The sequence below is a fragment of the Crotalus tigris genome, unplaced genomic scaffold (genome assembly GCF_016545835.1).
Source record: "Crotalus tigris isolate CLP2741 ecotype Arizona unplaced genomic scaffold, ASM1654583v1 scf7180000018537.1059022, whole genome shotgun sequence".
NCBI lineage: Eukaryota > Metazoa > Chordata > Lepidosauria > Squamata > Viperidae > Crotalus > Crotalus tigris.
The window spans coordinates 790,512-814,472 of NW_024097062.1; the positions used below are offsets into that span (position 1 = coordinate 790,512).

The 23,961-nt window shown below is 36.7% G+C and overlaps 1 protein-coding gene across 7 annotated transcripts in view; it reads right to left on the reverse strand.

The window, feature by feature from the left end:
- Nucleotides 1-792: 792 nt before the first annotated feature.
- The window catches only part of NISCH (nischarin), a 46,957-nt gene continuing 23,788 nt past the window's right edge, over nt 793-23,961 (reverse strand). For 2 of the 7 annotated variants that reach the window (XM_039353924.1, XM_039353926.1), the window contains 10 exons: nt 21,433-21,546; nt 20,286-20,394; nt 15,573-15,691; nt 13,591-13,640; nt 11,948-13,252; nt 11,226-11,400; nt 9,498-9,651; nt 8,764-8,883; nt 6,644-6,805; nt 793-2,196 (listed from right to left, as the gene is read on the reverse strand). In XM_039353924.1, the coding sequence (XP_039209858.1) occupies nt 1,568-2,196; nt 6,644-6,805; nt 8,764-8,883; nt 9,498-9,651; nt 11,226-11,400; nt 11,948-13,252; nt 13,591-13,640; nt 15,573-15,691; nt 20,286-20,394; nt 21,433-21,546 (2,937 nt within the window). In that variant the 3' untranslated portion in view covers nt 793-1,567. Of the gene's footprint in view, nt 2,197-4,262; nt 5,807-6,643; nt 6,806-8,763; nt 8,884-9,497; nt 9,652-11,225; nt 11,401-11,947; nt 13,253-13,590; nt 13,641-15,572; nt 15,692-20,277; nt 20,395-21,432; nt 21,547-23,961 lie in introns of those variants that run through there. The other 5 variants (XR_005557955.1, XM_039353927.1, XR_005557956.1 and 2 more) reach the window with 5 other exon arrangements.

Consider the following 23,961-nt stretch of genomic DNA (forward strand, 5'->3'; position numbering starts at 1 on the left):
AGGCTGCATTAACAGAGGGATATAATCAAGATCATGTGAAGTATTAATACCACTTTACAATGCCTTGGTAAGGCCACACTTGGAATACTGCATCGTTTTGGTCACCACAATGTAAAAAAGACGTTGAGAGTCTAGAAAGAGTACAGAGAAGAGCAACAAAGATGATTAGGGGACTGGAGGCTAAAACATACAAGGAATGGTTGCTGGAATTGGGTATGTCTAGTTTAATGAAGGACGAGGAAGGACATGATAGCAGTGTTCCAATATCTCAGGGGCTGCCACAAAGAAGAAGGAGTCAAGCTATTCTCCAAAGCACCTGAAGGTAGGACAAGAAGCAATGGATGGAAACTAATCAAGGAGAGAAGCAACCTAGAACTTCCTGACAATTAACCAGTGGAACAACCTGCCTCCAGAAGTGGTGAATGCTCCAACACTGGAAGTTTTAAAGAAGAGACTGGACAGTCATTTGTCCAAAATGGTATAGGGTTTCCTGCCTGAGCAGGGCGTTGGACTAGATGACCTCCAAGATCCCTTCCAACTTTATTATTATTATTATTATTATTATTATTATTATTATTAAAAACCAAGTTATTTGCAGGTTAATGGGTTTGAATAGAGAGAAGATGATCATAGGTGTTCTTTTATGCACGCTTTATACAAATGTATTCTGATTTTTTTTGCTCAGGATTTGGATCAATTGTTTTCACAGTCTCGTGTCTTTTCATTTACTTCACCTGCTGATCTGCACCATAATCAAATTACTAAGAATCTGATTATATCTTAAAAATAAACTATAGTGTCAAAATTCAGTTTATTATTTTTTTGAGAAATTTGGCAACAAAAACAAGGTGCTACTAACAACAAATGTTTCATTATTCGTTGGCATCAAATAATTATGATCATTCCTGACTAATCCTCCTGTCTGCGGTGTTAAAACCAGTAACTTTGTTCAATCTCATGAAAATATAAATGACATGTAAAATCAACATTCAATTAGATGAATTCTATCATGTTCACAATTAGCCGACAAAATTAAAAAACTGATACATCATAAAAAGACAAAATGTAAAAATTATAAGAAATATCATTAAATAATTATCAGCAGTATAAGCAGTGTACATCTTGTCCAAAGAACATTGCACCTTAACGTAGCACAAGCATCTTTTGATACCATTATTTCTACATTTTTGTATAGAATAGCATTGTACAAAAACACAGTGGAAACACTAACAGCCCTAAATGAAAGTACGCCAAGTGCTGACTCCTTTTGTTCCATACAGTGGCCTAGAATGCTTAATTAGGAATCTGGAACATGTTACTTGCTACATAAAAACAGAGTTTATAAAATTCCAGGACAATCATTTAGCAGCTTATGTTGTGTAATGACACCCCCCGCCCCCCGCACAAGAAATACCAATGGCATGGCAATGCACAGGGGGGAAAAAACCACCCTATATAATGTGACATTGCTGTGAAGACAATGCTGATCCAGGGTTAAATCAGTCAGTACTGTGCTTTAATTCATAACTGTAGACCTGATGAGCTGAAATATTTAAACCCAACAAAACTATCCAGTGAGCTCCAAAGGCAGCTCCCTACCACACAGTGTCTCCCACTGCCTAGCAAGTAGTGAGATCAGTTTTTCACGGCTCTCAGGACTTGGGATGAAGACACACCAGAGCACCTCTTGGCTGACATTACCCTCTTGTGCAGCCTGTCCTTTAGGGAAACTGAAGACATTGCCAAAGTGATCTAAGGTCAGGTTCTGCATGAGATCATGATTCTGAATGTCATCAAAAACAAAGGTGAGTGCCTGAGGATAGGCCTGATAGCCCATGAGCACACGATCTAGGTCACGGATTCTTCTTCCATCTGCAAGCTGATATTTGTCTCTCTTTGGTGGTTCCTTTGCAAACTCAGGCCGTGGGTAGCTGATGTAGTCCTCGTTGAAAAGAAACAAATCTGAGCTAGTTAGGATCAGCGTTTTAGGCTGGAGGGAACTGAAGGCCTGAGCAGTCCCCTCCGTCGTATTGACCTGAAACGCCAACACATAAAGGAGAAGATTCAGGGATGGAGATTTCATGACACTGTTCATCTTCTCAGCAACCAGAAAAGCAAGGTCCCCAATTTCTTCTTCATTGGGATATATGAATCTCACTCTGCTAGAGTGAATCAGTTCATAGTTTTCCATTTTTCCTGAAACAATAAAGAAATATATATTTTGAATAATTAGATTTAGAACTAATTCAGAACACATTTTTCTAGAAAAAAAATCTTCTCAAATTAAAACTTGAAATAATTAAAAACACACTATAAAGAACAGAGAAAAAGACACATACCAAACCCAAAGAAACTGAGTTATGAATCAGAAAATTCACCTATGCTACATGTACTCATGAGGTAAACTATTTCCTTTTAAATTCAGACTTCCATATACCATAAGACATCAATAACTGGTGTGTATCATTTTGATATTTACTGAAATAATTAATGTGAAGCAACCTGAGCAATCCAATAAAAACACATTTTTGCTTACTTTTAATTAAAATTTCTTCAAATTGCTTATGATGGTATGTTCTTCCTATTTATTTTTATGAAGATCCCAGATAGCCAGACAAGCAGAGATATATGCACTGACAAGATAGGTTAGGTTAGTAGGAATACATGGCATGGTTTTTCTGTGGCCACATGTGATCATGATAAGACTGATCATACAGTCAGGTCCAGAAATATTGGGACATAGACACAATTTGAACATCTTTGGCTCTATACACCACCACAATTGAGTTGGAATGAAACAAACACAATGTGCTTTAACTGCAGAATGTCAGCTTTAATTTGAGGGTATGTACATCCAACTCAGGTGAACGGGTTAGGACTTACAGCAATTTGCATATGTGCCTCCCACTTGTTAAGGGACCAAAGGTAATGGGACAGAATAATAATCATAAATCAAACTTTGCCTTCTTAATACTTGGTTGCAAATCCTTTGCAGTCAATCACAGCCTGAAGTCTGGAACACACAGACATCACCAGATGCTGGGTTCCATCCCTGGTGATGCTCTGCCAGGCCTCTACTGCAACTTCTTCAGTTCCTGCTTGTTCTTGGGGCATTTTCCCTTCAGTTTTGTCTTCAGCAAGTGAAATGCATGCTCAATGGGATTCAGGTCAGGTGATTGACTTGGCCATTGCATAACATTCCACTTCTGTCCCTCACAAACTCTTTGGTTGCTTTTGCAGTATGCTTTGGGTCATTGTCCATCTGCACTGTGAAGCGCCGTCCAATGAGTTCTGCAGCATTTGGCTGAATGTGAGCAGATAATATTGCCCGAAACACTTCAGAATTCATCCTGCTGCTTTTGTCAGCAGTCACATCATCAATAAATACAAGAGAACCAGTTCCATTGGCAGCCATACAGGCCCACGCCATGACACTACCACGACCATGCTTCACTGATGAGGTGGTATGCTTAGGATCATGAGCAGTTCCTTTCCTTCTCCATACTCTTCTCTTCCCATCACTCTGGTACAAGTTGATCTTGGTCTCATCTGTCCATAGGATCTTGTTCCAGAACTGTGAAGGCTTTGTTAGATGTTGTTTGGCAAACTCTAATCTGGCCTTCCTGTTTTTGAGGCTCACCAATGGTTTACATCTTGTGGTGAACTCTCTGTATTCACTCTGGTGAAGTCTTCTCTTGATTGTTGATTTTGACACACATACATCTACCTCCTGGAGAGTGTTCTTGATCTGGCCAACTGTTGTGAAGGGTGTTTTCTTCACCAGGGAAAGAATTCTTCGGTCATCCACCACAGTTGTTTTCCGTGGCCTCCTGGGTCTTTTGGTGTTGCTGAGCTCACCGGTGCGTTCCTTCTTTTTGAGAATGTTCCAAACAGTTGTTTTGGCCATGCCTAATGTTCTTGCTATCTCTCTGATGGGTTTGTTTTGTTTCTTCAGCCTAATGATGGCTTGCTTCACTGATAGTGACAGCTCTTTGGATCTCATCTTGAGAGTTGACAGCAACAGATTCTAAATGCAAATAGCACACTTGAAATGAACTCTGGGCCTTTTATCTGCACATTGTAATTGGGGTAATGAGGGAATATCACACACCTGGCCATGGAACAGCTGAGAAGCCAATTGTCCCATTACCTTTGGTCCCTTAACAAGTGGGAGGCACATATTCAAACTGCTGTAAGTCCTACCCCGTTCACCTGAGTTGGATGTACATACCCTCAAATTAAAGCTGACAGTCTGCAGTTAAAGCACATTGTGTTTGTTTCATTCCAACTCCATTGTGGTATAGAGCCAAAGATGTTCAAATTGTGTCTATGTCCCAATATTTCTGGACCTGACTGTATCTTTCTGTTTTTGGAGAGAGGCAATTATACTATTTGTTCAGACTTTTAACACTCTTGGACAGTTAAATGTGGTGTAGGGGCTGCGACAGGCACCATCAAGTTCATTGAAGTTCAGTGATGTGACTTTAAGCTGCTCATTCTCTTTGAGCCAATCTACTTCATAGGATCATCGTTATGCAGAAAAAGGCAAGCAGAGAGTGCTGTGTGTGCTGTTGAACAAGAAGATATAAATCTAATAAACAAAACCTCAGCTACATTTTCAAAATCCAGTCATGAAATACTTACATGAAAGAAAGTTAAGCTTCCTGAGTGAGTTTTATTGAAATTTTATGGGGAGACTTCTCTGATTGTTTAATGTGGTTTTGTTTGAAGTGATTTGCAGGTGTTTTTAACAAAACAACAACTGTAAGATACATTATGGCTGAGAGATAGCAACTGATGCAAGGCTATGCAGTGAGCTTTGTAGCTGAGTAGACATATGAAGCAAAATATTATTTCGGACATAGCAATAGCTCATGCTGAGCTTTAATGCTGTGAAACTGCCCTATTTTCTGATTACTATCACTGTTTTAGTTGGCCATACTAAAACATGCCTTTGGTATACTTTCTAGTTCAATTTTACCTTTTTCTTAGGGCTAGTCTACCTTTCTGAAGAATTATATAATGCAGAAGTTATGGGAATAGAGTCGTTCAGATGCAGTTTAGGGCTAAAAGGAATTGCACAAATACTGAAGAAATGACAAAACACAACAACATTGTGTTAAACAGCTAGGCCAGATGTTATGATCTTCCTTATGTGAAGGAAGTATCCTTTCAAAACATGGGGAAAGAAGTAGAGGAGCATCTGCATCCAGTAACTAAATGATTCTATTCTCCTTCCCTATTCTAACTCTTTAGACCACACCCAAGCAATTCAGGACATTTTCTTCTGATTTTTTCTATAAAAAAGCTAATTAGAATGTTGCTTAAAGCCAATTTAAATCTTAGGTGTGCCTCAATCACCAAATGCATGGTGTGCACATCACATGGAATACCCCCTAATGGTGTAACATAACATTCTGACTGTTTTCAATTATTAGTAATTTAAAGCCATGCAAAACAAAAGTGTCCAAGGAACGTATGCACATCCACTCTGAGAGCAGAGTGTTCACTGACTCCACAATGCATGTAAATCACAGCTGATTTTTGATTATAGGTTATTTATGAAAAAATGTGGGCAGATGTATATCCAATGAGAATATGTAGCTGAGTTTGCTGTTGATAACAATGAATAAGAACAAATTGAAAATGAATTACATAAAAGTGGAAAACTCTTTGTCACATTGTTGGTATGTGGGTGTGCCAAGGATTTCCTGACTTTGCTAACCAGTTTATGTCAACTCTGTGCCCTTTCATTTTTATTGAGGAGTATTCAGTATTTTTTTTTTTTCGCCATCAGACTCAGTACCTGGAAAAAAGCAATAGACAAGCATGAGGAAGTATATAGAATAAGAAATGTCTTCTCCAGGGAACAGAAGAGACTCCAATTTACATTAACTCTTTTTCCTGTGTTAGCAGGCACCAAGTACCTACCAATGCAGTAGCATAACAAAGTGAACAATTAATATGTCCTTAATTTCCTTCCTTCCTTCCTTCCTTCCTTCCTTCCTTCCTTCCTTCCTTCTTATTCTATTCTATTCTATTCTATTCTATTCTATTCTATTCTATTCTATTCTATTCTATTCTATTCTATTCTATTCCATTCCATTCCATTCCATTCCATTCCATTCCATTCCATTCCATTCCATTCCTCTATGCTGCACATTCAAGATGAAATATATTTACTTCAACTGGATTTGCCTACTTTAGTTTTAGCAAAAGATACTAATATATGTATCACTGCAAATGAGAGCCACTTTGGTCTAGTTAAGGCAACAGATTAGAAACCAGGAGAATTTGAATTCTAGTTCTGCCTTAAGCATGAAAGCTTACTGAGTGACTTTGGGCCAGTCATTCCATCTTAACCCACAAGGTCAGCTCAGGTAACAAACTGGTTGGTCAATTCCTATTAAGATTTTAAAAAAGCATACTTGCAGGAAAATGTTAGGAAGAAAAAATAGGTATCACTTCAAATGTAAAATGCCATTCTACCTATTGCTGTACCATTATTGGTCAAAAACATGCCTTAAACATGATGATTTGCTATCAAAAGGTAAAATCTTAGCAAATCAAATGAACATTATCCTAGAGAGGTGTGATGAAATATATTAATTTAGCCTACTAAAATACTTCTAAATCCCTTTACCTGTATTTTTCTTTCCAAATTCAGAGTAGAAATCCTTATCCACTGGTTCTGGCGATGGTGTCCTTGCAAGGAGTGAGAGCACTGCCATGAGGTGCTGGATAAAAGCGTGAGTGCTATAACTGTCTCTGGTTAGGCAGGTTAATATATGTTCCGCCGAATGTCCTGAAAAGGACCCAAAACTAAGATTCTTTCTAATACGATTACAAAATTAGGATAGTTTTGAAACACATGCATACTATGGAACTTTTATATAAATTTAATAAAAACATTAAGTGAAAAAATTATAACAATTTCCAAATATTATCACTTTCTTCATTCAATTTGGCACATGCTCTTCTACAAAACAGTCTGTATAATTTATCAGTAGAAGAGAATATACATAGTTCAGGGTTGAACCGTGGAGTCCTTGGTGCTCTCTGAGCTTCATTGTTTGCAGATGTTTCATTACCAGAATAGGTAACATCTTTATGCTAGAAAAGAGTGGCACTGCAACTTGCCCTGTCAGTATTGATAGGATGTTATTTTCTCCTTGGTAATTCCTTGATTAGGCTGTTGTTCACTACTGATTGTTCTCTACTGCTTGATTATCTGTCTGAGCTGGTATTCCTTGATCAGGGCATTGTTTATTACTTGATTGTTTGTCTGGTGTTAATCCCTATTTATCTGGGTGTTGATGGCTAGCAATGAGGTATTCTGGTCTTTTTCTTTCCTTTTTAGCGTTTACTGTTTCTTTTGAAAGGTGTGTTAAAGTTTTTTATTAACTTGCAATGTCGATGGCTGATGTGTCCAAGTGCCAAGCTTCCAAGAATTCCCAAGCGTTTTTGGATTCAGTTTGATCTTGGTCTAGCTCAGTGGTTCTCAACCTGTGGGTCGGGACCCCATTTGGGGTCGAATGACCATTTCACGGGGGTCACCAAACCATGCTGTCCGCCATTTTTTTCCCTTTTCCCTAGCTGTCCTACTCCCTCTTATTGGTGGCCACACCCACTTGGGGGTCACCGCAACATGGGGAACTGTATTATGGGGTCACGGCATTAGAAAGGTTGAGAATCACTGGTCTAGCTTGTCTAGTTTATGTGCATTTGTTACATACTATTGTGACAGAGTTCAGTCACTTCCAATGTGCATCATCTGAGGCTCACCAAATCTACCCCTTAATACAGAGAGATGATTAATATGCAGCAAGAGGAAAATTTCACCAAATTCAATTCACCAAATTGAAGAGGAAGGGCTTTTGGAAACTAGAGGGAGTTCCTTTGGGAGGAAGGAGAGAAGTAAGAAGTTGGGTACAAGAGTTAGGAAACTGTTCCTGAGCCTCTGATAAAAGGTCGTTATCCATAAGAAGCTGGAAAAGCCGAGGATTTCAGCCTCAAGCATAAGATTATGTTTAATAATTTAATTCATATTAATTTAACAATTTGTGACTGATATTATTGTTTGTATACAAGACCAGTAATTGTTTTTTTTTTCAAACCTGCAAATTCTTCATAATAGAACTGTCTCTAAATAGCAGCAGACTAGCATAATTTTATAGTCTGACTGAACGTTATGTTTGTCTATTGGAAGTCCCTTTAAAATCATTGACATTTTAACAACTCTATCTTTTAATCTTTTTTTTCCAGTGAATATTTGCTTATTGCTTTTTAAAAATCTACTATTTAATGAATAAGTGCCATAGGTACAGGCAAGCCACAGCCATAATCATAGCCAAAACTGGATTTATTTACCTCTTCTGAGATTGGTTTATTTCATAAAAGAAAGAACCGATTCTGCTGTCACGTATTTCAATTTCTATGCTATACATTCAAGAAGTGATGCTATAGAATTCATTTCATTTTCCCCCGTCATTTTTTTTCCTTTTAAGCTTCCAGAAAGTAACATGTGGTGTGGGAATCTCATGTCCCCCAAACACTAGCACTAGGGAGAAGGACATCAGATGAAACATCCCTTATACAACCCATAGAAAGGAATTTTGCTAATGACATATTTCAAATGCTCATAAAGTACCATTATAAATTGTGCTTTGCACTAGGAATAAAGAATAGATTCACCTTTAATCTACAGTTTGCTGATAACAAAATGCAGGAATGAAGAAGGAAAGAAATCTCAATGTAACTTACCAGTAAGTCGAAAATACTGATCAAAAAGTCCAATGTTCACTGAATGCAGATCATTTAATTTTAGAACTAAGCAAGGAGTGAGATGGAAAGAGCTGAATTCAAAGTCAGTGCCCCAAAAACCTAGTGGGTGATAAATGTATAGTAGTCAATACCAAATTGCCTTAAAAATAATTAGTTTCAGGTATTAGGAGAATTAATGTCCATAATTGCACCTGACATCTTTATCTGAAATAAGCCATTATTAAAGGTGCAGCTATGTATTAGTCTAGCAAACACGTTTCTGAATCTGAATCATGTAAATAACATAAACCAGAACCAGGTGGATACACTGAGACCAATAATATAAGTCTGCTCCTTACCCATATAATTCTGCCTTATAACAGCACTTATACCAACCCCTATTTCTATTCTTTCTGGGTTACCAAGTAAAAATATTGTGGAAAGTTTTAAAAGAAGATTTAATGGATAATCAGAATTAAAAACCCTGTTCCTGTTTGAGACGTTTTCCTTGAAAACAACTCCTCATAACTCTGTTAAAGCTATAAGGGAAAACTGTCACTCCCAAACATGCCACCAACTATGAGGCTTGCTCAAACTGTTGCTTTAAAAATAATGGAATACCATAGGTACAGTACAAAGCAAGAGTTTAAAATTATGGCACCTTTGCATAGGCCTTAGTGTGATTAAAAATCTGCAGCATTTTGAAAGCCAGGAACCGGCCTGTTCTACTATACCTAAATGGTGATCGTTAGAATGCATCACAGAATCATCCAACAAGAAGTAAATAGCTTTAGTTGAAAGTAGTACACAAGTTGTCACTTCCATATCTGGAGCTTTATAAAACAGAACAGATGACCACATGAGATGTCTTAGTTCTTCATTTTCGACCTATAATATTGACAATGCAATTAATCTTTTAGTGAAGTATAATTTTGGATGTATTTTCTTTGACCTGACAAAGAGTCACATTTTATCATTATTTTGCATATCAGGGTGCTTGCAAGTGTAAATTCCACTATGAAAATAGATACGTCTTCCTTCCCCTTTATCTTGCTTAGAGTTATCTATTTAACATCTGAGTTTTGTTAAATGCTTATAGTAATTCTTCAGCATTGTCATCATTTGTGTGTCAACTCTTTCAATTCAGGGAAGCATCTTGATATTTCTGGTATTGCATCAATGACCCAATTGCGTCCCCATTATTTTATGCATTTAAGTACAGAGTGCTTTATCTTTTCAAAAAAAATGCAGATTATATATATATATATATATATATATATATATATATATATATATATATATATATATATATATATATGTTTTCTGAGGTTTTCGCGGGTATTTGTATGTAGGTCTTTGGTTGTTCGGGTTTTCTCCCACGTAAAATTGGAAGTGTCTTGGCGACGTTTCGACGAAGTCCCATTCGTCATCTTCAGGCTGGTGCTTTCAGCTTCGTGCCTCGAGCAGCAATGAGGCTGCTGCTCGAGGCACGAAGCTGAAAGCACCAGCCTGAAGATGACGAATGGGACTTCGTCGAAACGTCGCCAAGACACTTCCAATTTTACGTGGGAAAAAACCCGAACAACCAAAGACCTACATATATATATATATATATATATATATATATATATATATATATATATATATATATATATATATATATATATATATATATGTTTTCTGAGGTTTTCGCGGATATTTGTATGTAGGTCTTTGGTTGTTCGGGTTTTCTCTCACGTAAAATTGGAAGTGTCTTGGCGACGTTTCGACGAAGTCCCATTCGTCATCTTCAGGCTGGTGCTTTCAGCTTCGTGCTTTGAGCAGCAATGTGTGGTCTTAGCTGTTTATTCCTTTTAACTGCCAGTGGAGGTATGAACTGATTGGGTGGGAGCTTGGTTGTGTTCTGATTGTGTGGAGGTGTGTTCTGAATGGTTAGGGGCTTGGCTGTGCTCTGATTGGCTGGGGGAGTGTTCTGTTTGGTTGTACTCAGGTTGAGCTGCTCAAAGCACAAAGCTGAAAGCACCAGCCTGAAGATGACGAATGGGACTTCGTCGAAACGTCGCCAAGACACTTCCAATTTTACGTGGGAGAAAACCCGAACAACCAAAGACCTACACACACACACACACACACACTTATCAAACACTAATTTTCAGGGGTTGCAGCTTAGCCTGCCCTTATTATTATAGGTCAATTAAAGAAATCTATTTCACTGCACTTATAAAGTGGCAATAATAGCAATATGAACACTGTATTCCCATCTGCACCATCCCAACAAACGCTACAACAGGCTGAAAAGAAGAAAAAAAAATATCTTGAACCCATTCTCCTACAAACATTAATGCCTCAGTAAATGTGTGATTCTTCAGGATGCCCGTGGGCATTTTGCTGATCTTCAAATGTCATTAAAACAGACTAGCACAGCTTCTCTTCTGGAATCTCTTATTTTTGTGTACTAATACCTCAGCAATGCTGTTATGGAAAAATTCCATAATGTGTTTCTCTTTTAGCCCAGCTACATATTGAAGAGATGGAGAGACTGAAAGGTGCATAGGTATCTGGTTCTCATCGGTAATTCTTTGCATCAGAAATTCAGATGGGTACAAAGATGAGAATGACAAACGAGGCTTGCAAAAGCTGGAAAAACAGATTAATGCGTATTAGCAGAGAGAAACAAAAATAAAATCCAAGTATTGATGCATTATAAGCATTCCATCTTATTACTCTTTCACAGAATAGCATGGCTTTCAAAATATCAGTTTATTTTGCATAGAGCAGTTTTTATAAACTTTATAGATATTAGAACCCCTTACCAAAACTATTTTTTAAATATTTGACAACTTAATACAAGTCACGAATCATTGTTCAAAATATATATCCTACCTACTGTTTTGACTCAAATAACTGAAAACTCTCATTATTCCTGTTTTGAATATACTTATACCTTCAAGTCAGGCTTGACTCCTGGCAACAGCCTGGACAAGTTCCTGCAATTTTCTTGTTAAGCCATTGCCCTATTCCGAGGGCTGAAATAGAATGAATGGCCCAAAGCCACTCAGTTGGCTTTGAACATAAGGCAGGACTAAAATTCAGAGTTTTGTGGTTTCCAGTCCAGTACCTTTAACCAGTACATTTGATTGATTCTCAGGTTTTGAATAGTTAATTTAAAAATGCATATACCTACCTTGTAGTTGGGCCATGCCTTAAACAGTCTGTAAAAGAGTTTCTGACCGATTCTACATTATTGGCATCTTTGAAAATAATTATGGTCTTGACGTCTTGCAAAAGTGTCCTCAAAAAACTATAGATTTTCAGAAAATGGAATTTCTCGTGAGGTAGGACAAATATTGCTGTGACAAATCTGTAGCCAATTATCAATTCCATGACATATCCATCTGAAAATGAACCTTCTTGCTGAACTGAAAAACATGTGGGATGCAAAAGAACAGAAGCCAGTGGAATTCTGTTCAGTTTGAAAATGTTCCTGGCGTTCTCTGAGTCCATGAATTTACCTGGCAGTATATTAAAATCAACTTTAACTATATGAAGGTGGTGAGGTGTGAGAAATATCCAACAAGGGTGCAGCATACAATGGCTCTCTCCAGCTGATTTATGAATCGCAGAGTAAAATGCAGAACAACCACAATGCTTAGAACAGGCTTGGTCATCATTACCCAGTTTTGGCAAACATAGTTCCTTTTGACCATCAGCCTTATTATGACAGAAGAGATAAACTGGGAAACAACCTTTTATCTCTGTGTTTTCGGATGAAATATGATAAAAACCCATCAGCTGGTAGACAAACTCTTGCAAATTAGCTTTGCCACAATACAGTACAGAATCAGCTAAAGCAGGCTTGTAGTGCTGACCGCGAAACTGGTGTAAACAAGAATAGAAATCTTGCAGATTCTGAGTGTCTGACACAACAAACAAACAGGTATCGCCATTGTTTACGTTGAGCATCAAACATATTTCTGGTATTAAAAAACCAAACTCACTGAGGTCAGAGTATGGAAAGCAAAGTACAACTTTCAAAGCAGAAAGTATATGCTGGCAATTTCCTTTGGAATCTTGAACAATTTCAAATACAGCTATCACATTTCTAGCCAAAACAAAACAGGAAGCAAACTGCCTGAGTCCTTTATGAACCTGAATGCAAAAACTCCAGAGGATTTTGATTATAGTATCCTGTTTTGCTTGGGTCATCTGCACACCACTTGAGGTGGGAGCCACTTTAGAGATCTGATATCCTTCATGAAGTCCCATTTCAAAGTAGCCATCTTCAGTTTCTGTATCACTCAAAAGATCTCCCATGTTCTCAGTTTCCACTGAAAAGAGGGGCACATGTCCCACGGCCTCTGCAATCAAGGTAGAGAGATGTTGCACAAAGTCCTGATTTGTGGTAGCGTATGACATACAAGTGAAAGGCAGAGTAACAGTATTAAGAGGATCAGGCAAGGAATCGGGTCCTTCTTCTGGATATCCCAAGCTTTAAAAAGAAAGAAAGACAGACAGACAGAAAAGAGCAAACTATAGTAACCTAGTTCAAAATATTGACTTAAGTTTCAAAAACTTTCTCAACAACTGAACCATACGGCATAGATCTAATGCAACTGCAAGCATAATGTTCATTAACTCAGAAGCCTTATGGCTCTCTATTTGCCCAGGTTTCTATAGTAATGCAAAAGCTACGCCTCAGGCAGATATTCCATGAAGTTTTTGCTTTTGTTTTTTATTCTTCAAAGAATCAGGCAGCAAAAGGCATTTTTATACTATGTCAGAGTTCATCAGGTAGAAGAGAATATCAAACTGAAACTGCAGTCTCACCACATGCGATGTGTGCTTTCATCAGAAAGGTCCAAATCTGGAGCAGGTACCTTCAAAGAAAAAAAAAAGGGGGGGGGAGACAAAAGGCTAAATATGATACAATGCATTTTTGAATAAACTCAATAAACTCATTGACTAATATATACAGTGAGGGAAAAATTATTTGATCCCCTGCTGATTTTGTATGTTTGCTCAGTGACAAAGAAACGATCATGATAGGTTTATGTTAATAGTGAGAGACAGTATAACAACAAAAAAAATCCAGAAAAATGCATTTCAAAAAAGTTATAAATTTGAATGAGTGAAATAAGTATTTGACCCCTTCGTAAAACACATCTTAGCAAAACTCTTGGTGGCAATCACAGAGGTCAGACGTTTCTTGTACTTGACCACCAGGTTTGCACACATCTCAGGAGGGATTTTGTCCCACTCCTCTTTGCAGATCCTCTCCAAGTCATTAAGGTTACGAGGCTGTTTGGCAACTCAAATGTTCAGCTCTCTCCACAGATTTTTTATGGGATTAAGGTCTGGAGACTGGCTAGGCCATTCCAGGACCTTAATGTGCTTCTTCTTGAGCCACTCTTTTGTTGCTGCCTTGAGATCATTGACAAGATCCTCCCGTGTAGTTCTGGGCTGATTCCTCACCGTTCTCATGATCACTGAAACTCCACAAGGTGAGATCTTGCATGGAGCCCCAGACTGAGGGAGATTGAAGTTATTTTCTGTTTGTTCCATTTGCGAATAACTGCACCAATTGTTGTCACCTTCTCACCAAGCTGCTTGGCAATAGTCTTCTAGCCCATTCCAGTCTTGTCTAGGTCTACAATCTTGTCCCTGACATCCTTGGACAGCTCTTTGGTCTTGGCCATGGTGGAGAATTTGGAATCTGACTGATTGATTGCTTCTGTGGACAGGTGTCTTTTATATAGTTAACAAGCTGAGATTAGGAGCACTCCATTTAAGAGAGTGGTCTTAAACTCAGCTCGTTACCTGTATAAAAGACACCAGAAATGTTGCTGGTTGATAGGGGATCAAATACTTATTTCACTCATTAAAATGCAAATCAATTTATAACTTTTTTAAAATGCGTTTTTCTGGATATTTTTGTTATTATTCTGTCTCTCACTGTTAAAATACACCTACCATTAAAATTATAGATAGATCAATTATTTGTCAGAGGGTAAACAAAATCAGCAGAGGATCAAATAATTTTTCCCTCACTGTGTGGTCCTATTCACAAAATAATTATATGGAATTTCTTGATGATGGTTAATGGTGTCACATATAGTTCTTTTATCATCCTTTTAACTTTTTAGCTAAAATGATTAATAAGCATTACTCAATCTAAGTCAGTATTTGCTACAATGAATTATTTTGGGTGTTTAGGAGGTATTTACACATGGGTTTGGCTCTTTGGTTCAGCATTTTAAGGAGATGCATGAAGTACAGGATCCCCATGTCATATTTTCAATACAGGCAGCTCTTTTGAAGGGTAGCTCTTCTCTTAGACCTTTGGAGAAAATAACTGATCTTTCTGTTCCCTTCCAAGTTTATTATCTTTGCTGTCATTATTCTTCTGTCTTGAGCTGCGTGTATGTATTTTCCTACTATTTTAAATGCTTTAATAATTATAAGTCACCCAGAATTGTTGAGCGTCAGGCAGCATAGAAATTTTATAAATAATTATTATAAGCACAGTTGCTGTTTTACATAGCAACTGTTTTGTTTCACAACTGAGTTGCCAGTCCCAACTGTGGTCTAAATGAAGACTATCTGTATTTTTAACCATGATACAAAATGATCACAAATTCAATATATAGAAAGTCTATGCTCTATAAAGAAAATTATCTCCTCTACCTAGAAGTTATTTGACAGAATCCTTTCACTGATCTTTTGTTTGGCAAGACTAAGGAAAACCAGTTCAAGAAACTTAAACCCATCTTAAAAGGTATAAAGTAACTTTCAACTGAACATGCCATTACCTGACTTGCACTACACGAATCTGGTGTTTCAGGGCATCTTTGGGTAACTGTATGGTTTTCAGGAGTCAAACTACTTGATGAGAAACTGCTGACTAGGGCTGTTTTCTTGTATGTTATTTCTACAAAACAGAAGCAGTGTTAATGTTAAACAAATACATACATCCATACACAGAAAATATACCAAACCATGTTCTATTTCACAGAAGCATGTTTACTTATTAACAATAGCACATATTATTTATAAATGTACTTTTTGATTCATCCTATATTTTAAGTTGCTCCAACGGTAAAGGCTGTGGAAAATGCTGTCAAACAGATAATATGCACTTTGCAGCAGAGTTAACATCCCAACTTAATTTACCCTGTAAACAATCTATTTTCTCCACCCAAACTACTTTATTTATTTGTACAACAAATATGTAAATATAAATTTATACCCTCCTCTGAAACAATTTAAACAACTTATATTTGAAAGTCTGTCATATAGTTTGGAATATGTGAAGTGCGGAAGCATGTATTATTCCATACTCAGTCATTTGAAGAATGTCCTCTAACGCACTGTCAAATGAGGGAGGCATCTAATTTGCTGACCTCCCATTCCCATTATCGTGAAAATCGTTCATGGCAGAAGTGCGTACACTTCACAGCATGCATAAGATACTGTCAAAATACTCCTACAAGAGCTTGCATAAGTGATGAGAAAGGGGGGAAGACTGTGCTAGAGAAAGTGTAACTTTTTAAATCTTAGCTATTGGCCAAGATGACGGGGCAGTATCTCACCTTTTTAAAACATGCTTATTGCCTTTAATGAGAAATAATTCATTTTACCAGCTTTGAGATTGGGATAGGGGTTTTTTGCATTTTTTTTCCTAGGGAAATTATGTAAGAAACAAGAGACTTAAGATCCTGTGGATCACAGGTCCAATGTCAAGGTTCCGATAGACAAGACCAAACAAATCAGAACTCCGAGGCTTGAAACCAAGTCTGAACTTTCCTTCAGAGAGCAACAATATCACAAAGTTAAACTTCCCACCCCAGTGCTATGCAACTAGCTACGTTCCCTAATAGAAAAGTTTGGTGCGCTTTCTAACTAAATGGTCCAGCACCTATCTGATTGACAGAAATGACCTTGGTTCCCAAGGGACAGTAAAATGTTTAGACTAGTAGAAATCCTCCATCCCCCTCCCAATCTTGTGGCAACTTAGAACGAAGAAAATGGCTGCAGCCAGGTTTGTTGTAGAGTTGACATCCCCACTATTTTAGGCTTTATCCAGAGAAGGTTCAGCTTCTATGCAGAATATGTATTTATTTAAAAGACCTATATGGCTACCCATCTTATATACAATAACTCTGGGTGGCTCACAACATAATAGAATATAAAACATACATATAAATATATTAATGTATCTACTAGCACAAAAGAGATCCTCCCAGGCTCTGTAAAAATGCAGCATAATAAGAATACAGCATTTATATTTTTATTGTATTCCTTTACAATATTCTTGCTACCCATGAACTGAGATCTTCCAATAGCAGCAGCATAATTCTGTGGCTGTTAATTAGGAATATAGTATCTTTGTTTAGGAGAGTATATTCTTAATACGTTTAGGACTGCAGCGCAAAAATATAAATATATTAATACAAATATAATCTGTTATCTCTCACTCTAAAAAGATATATATGTAAGAATTTATGTATGAATATGTTAGCATTTCAATTATTAATAGGAAGTTTGTATGTTTGTATATCTGTCTCTTTATTAATACAAAACAAAAATACACAATCAAATTTTAAGAAGTTGAAAATGTATTGTATTATTATTGTATTACATACTGTATTATTTATATACTATACTCCAGAGTTCCTCAACCTTTTGGGCATCCCTATGGAGAAAGGTTTTTTTGTGGACCAGAAGGTGCATGGTTTTGTGTGCTGCCTGCACCCCGTGAATGGGGCTTTGCTTGTTTGTGCGGACCGGCTGTGGGCATGCTGCGGCCCAGTACCGGTCCATGGACCAGGGGTTGGGGACCCCTGCTATAATCTATTCCACAGAGGTATTGATTAAAAAGAATTATAATCTTTTTAGATAATAATCTAAAAAGAAGAAGAATCTATTCTTGCAAAAACTGAAGATAACAGGAAGTTAACTTATTATTTGTACTATTTTCTGTTTCCTGTAAAAATATTTAAATCTAGGATCATTATTTTTTTAAAAAAATAAGTCAGTGACAACTGATATGATTAATATTTGGGGAAACAGATGGTGTCGTTAAAAACATTCTTGTCGTCATTTATGAAATAAAACAGAATTGAATGACCCCTATCTCAGTGCTTTTTAAAATAATTTATCCCAACAAATCAGCAGTTTTCAAAGCTTCTAATCCAGATTAGAGAAGTCGGAAATCAGGAACCCAGACATGGTTTGCAATAGTGGCGAATATCTGTAGCTTGGGTGTAGGATGAGGGTGAAGGTTCGTTCTCTGAGCTTGTGGGTTGGTTTCCGAACGTTTCGTTACTAGGGTAAGTAACATCTTCGGCGGCATTTAGGTTATTAACCTAACACAGACATTCCCTAAACTCTGCTGAAGATGTTATCCAGCCTGGTAACAAAAAGTTTGGAAACCAATCCACAAGCTCGGAGAACAAGCCTTCACCCTCATGCAATGCATGGGTTCATAGTACCATAGTTCATAGTCTCCAAGAATATATAGTCTTAGAAATGTATATCCATGCGTTCATTAACATACTACTAAATTTTGGTCATTCTGACATTTGGAAAAGCATCTGAGTTTTGGGAGAAATGACATCTTATTGGTAGCTTACAGAAAGCAAAAACTGAAACTATGAAATAGCAAGGAACAGCAGTCAGCCTTATATTTTCGGATTAGTAGAGTACTATTATAACAATGCTACCCCACTGAAACAAATTATTATTGAAAAAAGCTTGGGATTTGGCAGATGAAATGCAACCTCATATACTTTCCCCCAAAAGATCCTGGATAATTCCAATTTGCAAATATTTTATCTGCTAGTAATAACAGAAGGCCACCTGAAGAGACTAGAAGCATTTGAAATGTGGCCTTACAGGCAGCTGTTACGTATAAACTGGGGTGACAAGATCAGAAATGAGGAGGTGATAAGCCACCTGGGAAAGCCAAGGGAAATCATTAAAATAATTAAAAAACGAAAATTAGAATATTTCAGACATGTGATGCTACACCCAGAAAAATACGGCATACTCCATTTAATCCTCCAGGGAAAGATTGAAGGCAAACGAGGTCCAGGCAGAAGAAGAACACTGTGGCTTCAAAATCTAAGGGACTGGTTTGGACAAAAATCAGCAGCACTTTTTCGTGCGGCTGCTGATAAAAACAGGATCACCAACATGATCGCCAACGTCCGATAAAGGATATGGCACAAGAAGAAGAAGTAGTAGTAATACTCGTTGTACAGATAGAGTAATAGATAATAATGTTTCAGTTAGCTAAAGTATTTTGTGGGGTGGAGTGGGGAGCAGAGAATGCTTTAGAGATAGCTATATATGTTACTAAGAATACTGCCCTACAGATATTCTCTAATTATATTTTTTTTTCAAATAAGAAGAAAAACAAAGAATGCTTCAGCAAGCAATATTAATCTCACTGGGCCTTGATTTGCTCCATGTTAGCTCAGTAGTCGACACTGGGCCTCTTTGCCGCTTCCTCCATTATTTTTATTTACTAATTAATCATTGAAGACTATCATACTCAGTCTCAGCTTTGACCCAAGTTCCATCCTTAGTGGCACTATTAATTCAGAAATCCACATTTAATTTGTGGATGTCACATATGCAGTCACCCCATTTTAAATGTTTGGCAAACAGCTACGCAAATATCACCACTTTAGTTTATTTAACAGATCTTTCAGCTCATTTAACCTCTTTTCTGTAGCTACTGTTTCAAGCTACTTCACAGTCTTAAATTTATAAATTTATAACTCTGGCAATACACTCTGAAGAATTGTAATGTAGCTATATAGCTTAATAGTAAAATAAAGGAAGCAAAAAATCAAAATGAGAAGAGCAAGGGCTCTGCTTCTCTCCGATTTTATACAGATAGATAAAAATGTATAAAAATGAATACAGCAACATATTTATTTGACTTGTTTATCACTATAATCTGCTCAGATTCCAGGTAGCTAGCAATAGCAGTTTATATTAACAAATTAAAACTTCCATAGTAAAATAACTGTTCATTTGTCTTACTGTGTGTGTGTGTGTGTGTGTGTGTGTATGTTTTCTGAGGTTTTCGCGGGTGTTTGTATGTAGGTCTTTGGTTATTCGGGTTTTCTCCCACGTAAAATTGGAAGTGTCTTGGTGACGTTTCGACGAAGTCTCATTCGTCATCTTCAGGCTGGTGCTTTCGGCTTCGTGCTTCTAGAAGCATGAAGCCGAAAGCACCAGCCTGAAGATGACGAATGAGACTTCGTTGAAACGTCGCCAAGACACTTCCAATTTTACGTGGGAGAAAACCCGAATAACCAAAGACCTACACACACACACACACACACACACAATATTATTAGCAGTGAAAGCTAAAAAATTGGCACAGAAATGTTTTTTCTACTGTGGTTGCCAAATCCTATTTCTATATAGATAAATTCATTTATATCAATGCAGCCTACAAGGGCAGAACCAAGAGGCCCAGCCTAGCAGCATGATACATACATGATTACCTTGACTGGAGCTGACAGGACGTGGCAGAGAAGGAGAGGAAGGATGAACAGAAAGAGAAGAGCAGTTTGATTTTGAACTGGTAGCAGAAAGCTTGGAATCTTCAGGGATCTGAAAAGGGGGAAAAAAACCAGAAGGGCTATGAAGGAAAGTTACAAAGTCACCCTATCAAGAAGAACTGACATACAAGCAAATAATAATGTAAGGATATTGTTGGGGGCCGTGCTATAAAGCAATATGGGGACGTATATAAGTCTAAGTGCTATTGCTATTGCCATGGATATAGAGCGCTTTGGAATGATTTAATACAGGTAGTTTTCACTTAACGATTGTTCTGTTTAGCAACTATTCAAAATTACAACGGCGCTAACTTTGTGATCGGTCCTCACACTTACAAACATGACAGCATCCCCACAGTCTTGTGATCAAGATTTAGGTGGGTGGTGTTTATGATTGTTGCAGCATCCTACTGTCATGTAATCATCATTGGCATGTTTCACAATCAGCCTCCAATAGTCAATGGAAAAGCTGGCAGTAAAATTGCAAGTCAGTCATGTGATTCCTTACTTAAAGACACAATGAATCATTTAGCAACAAAATAGGAAACAATATTGTAAGTCTGTTGCTGTCACATGATGTCTTGCTTAATGACTGCATCGCTCAGCAATGGATTTGCTGTTCCCAACGGTGGCCGTTAAGCAAGCGCTACCTCTATTATGTTATAATTTTTTAAAAAACTGATGAGATGGGTGGCTCATAAATTTAATAAACAAACAAGCATTTATTAATACTATTACATAAAGTTAAATTACTGTTTGATATAATAATAAACCTTGGTTGTCTCATATCTCATCTGCCTCTTCTACTGTACCCAGGAGGAACTCAGAAGTTTTTATTTCATTTTTCTATTGTAGTTTAGTGACCTAGTCCAGCATGGACAAACTGTGACTAATCTTAATTACAGTTTAGGGTTTGTTCAAATGACATATAAAAGGATAATTAATTTATTCCTTGTGAGTATGGTAGGCTAATAAAATCTCAGTTTTGGGGAAAGATGCTAACCTCAAAAATTGTAAATATGGTTTAGTGTTATATTTTAGAGGAGATGACAGTTAAAGTGATCATACATCTATTCATATACTGTCTCACCTTCTTATCGGAATTACTCATTTTGTATTTTACATCTTTTGCTTTTTGTATAGCTTTCAACACTTCAACAGTGTCAAGTTCTTTTTCAGTGGTTGTGGTATTATCCAAACAAACCTGAAGGATATCAAGAAACTAAATTAATCCTCAACTAAAGAGACAAATTGAATTAGATCAACCAGAAAAAATGCAATAGAAATTAAAGAGGTCTTCCTTTTTAAAAAATAGGTTGAAAGCTTTGACAGAAAAAAAGATACAAGATTCATAAAGTACAAAAAGGAAAAGGAAATAAATAACCCAAATTATTTTTGTCACAACCCAGGCATGACAGATCAAGAGACCTTCATAAATAACATAAATTTCAAAATTTTAGGCATATAATTTAACAATAGCTTTAAATCTTACTCTATAATCAAAATCTTAATATTAATACAATTCAACCAGAAAATCATGACCAAATCATACCTATATATTTACCATGTAGAAAAATAACCAGTTTTTTTAAACAACTTTGATGGAACACAATAGACCCAGAACAGAATTTTTGCTATATTAGTATCATCTTAAGATTGTAAAACATTTTTATTAACACATCAGATCATAAGAATTGGATGTTCTTTATTTCCAAATCTTTTGTAAATTATCTACATTTGTTGATCGGATTCTTCAATTCTTAACATTTAAAGTAACTTTGTTTAATATACTTAAAATTAATGTAAGGCCATCAGTATCCCTGATCCAAACAAATTTAGCTATATTTTCCAATTAAGACTGTGATTCCTAAAACAGTAAAAACCAAATAAAGGTAATCTTTGACTTACATCCACAATTGAGCCTAAAATTTATATTGCTAAATTAGACGTTTGTTAACTGAATTTTGCCCCATTTTACGTTTCTTGCCACAGTTGTTAAGTGAATCGCTGCAGTTAGATGTCAAAGCTGCTAACATTAGATGTTCCTGCTCTGACAACTGATGAAAATGCAGCCATTTTCTCTTCTCCTTTAACATGCTTTTCTTACTTTTAGAAATCAGGTGCAGCGGGGGATGTGTGTGTGTGTGTGTTGGGATGTAAGCTCAGTTAACCATAATAATAATGCTGCCGTGGGAACCCAAGGACGAGCCGATAACGTTTTGGAGGGCTGAGGAGAAAGCCCGCGCTTGAAGCTAATTGGGGAATGTGTTTTATGACAGTTTATTGAGGGTGGGAATTGTACTTTGTTACTTTGTATCAAGGGGAAGGGAATTTAGTTTTTGGGTTCAACTATGTAGTGCCTATACTTTGTTTCCTGAATAAATGTTCTTTAAGGAAGAATTTTGCCTCAAAGTTCTTTTGATGGGTTTTATCTATCGGAACCATGACATTAAGTTAATAACATGGTTGCTAAGTGAATCTGGTTTCCCCATTAATTTTTCTTGTCAAAAGGTCACAAAAGGTGATCACGTGACCCTTGGATATTGCAACCATCATTAATACATGCCAGTTGCCATGCATTTTAATTTTGATCATGAGACCATGGAGATGCTGCAAGGTTCGTAAGGGTGAAAAAAGGTCATAAGTCCATACAGTACTGCTGTAACTTTGAATGGTCACTAAATGAACTGATGTAAGTCAAGGACTACCTGTACTTGCCAAAATGTTTAAGATTGGAAACAAGTTTTTCACAGTGGTATATTTTTAATCTCACTTCATTCCAACATCGACAAGAAATATGCAGAGATATTCAACTGAATGTCTACAAGTTAGCCTTCCATTAAAATACAAATGGGAGTCACAATTTAGAAAGTAGACCTAGGAATGTAATCACGGCACAGAAATTTAATCATTAGATTATCAATTTGTATAAATCATCTAAGTAGAATTAGCATGGGCATCTCTCCCAAAGTATGTACAAGTCATGAAAAATATTGATTTTGACAATTCATTTTTCATTTATAATGAAACAGGGAACTTGTCAAACGTCCTCTTATAGTTAACTAGATTAGAAACCTCTGGCTTGTTTTATCAGATAAAATAGAGACATTCAAAATATAAAGGTTTTGTAGAATTCAACACAAGTTGTCATTTTATGCAGATGCTACTTTGGGTCTCGTTAGGAATTACAAAAGCTCTTTATCTAAGTTCTTAGTCTGTGCAACAACATAGCAAGTTTACTGGATACAAAGTAACTTGAGTAGATCTTACATATTGATTAGGCTTCTGTGTTTTTTTTTGTTTTTGAAAATAGAAATATGTAAATGGGATTTATTGTCTGGATTTTTTTTAAATATTTGGAATAATAAGTTAAAATAAAATACAATTACTAAATATTTCTAATTGTTTAACACAGATGAACAGCTGTATTATTTATTAGATGGCTGAAAATATGCACTGTTGTAAAAGGAAAAATAAATCTTTCCAAGTGGATGTCTAAATTCAACTATGACTACATAATCTAGTTCAAACTGTCAAAGCATCAGTTTCCTTGTACAAGCTTCATTACACAGATTCAGAAAAAATTATGTGTGCTGCCACAAACCCAGGGCTTTTTTTG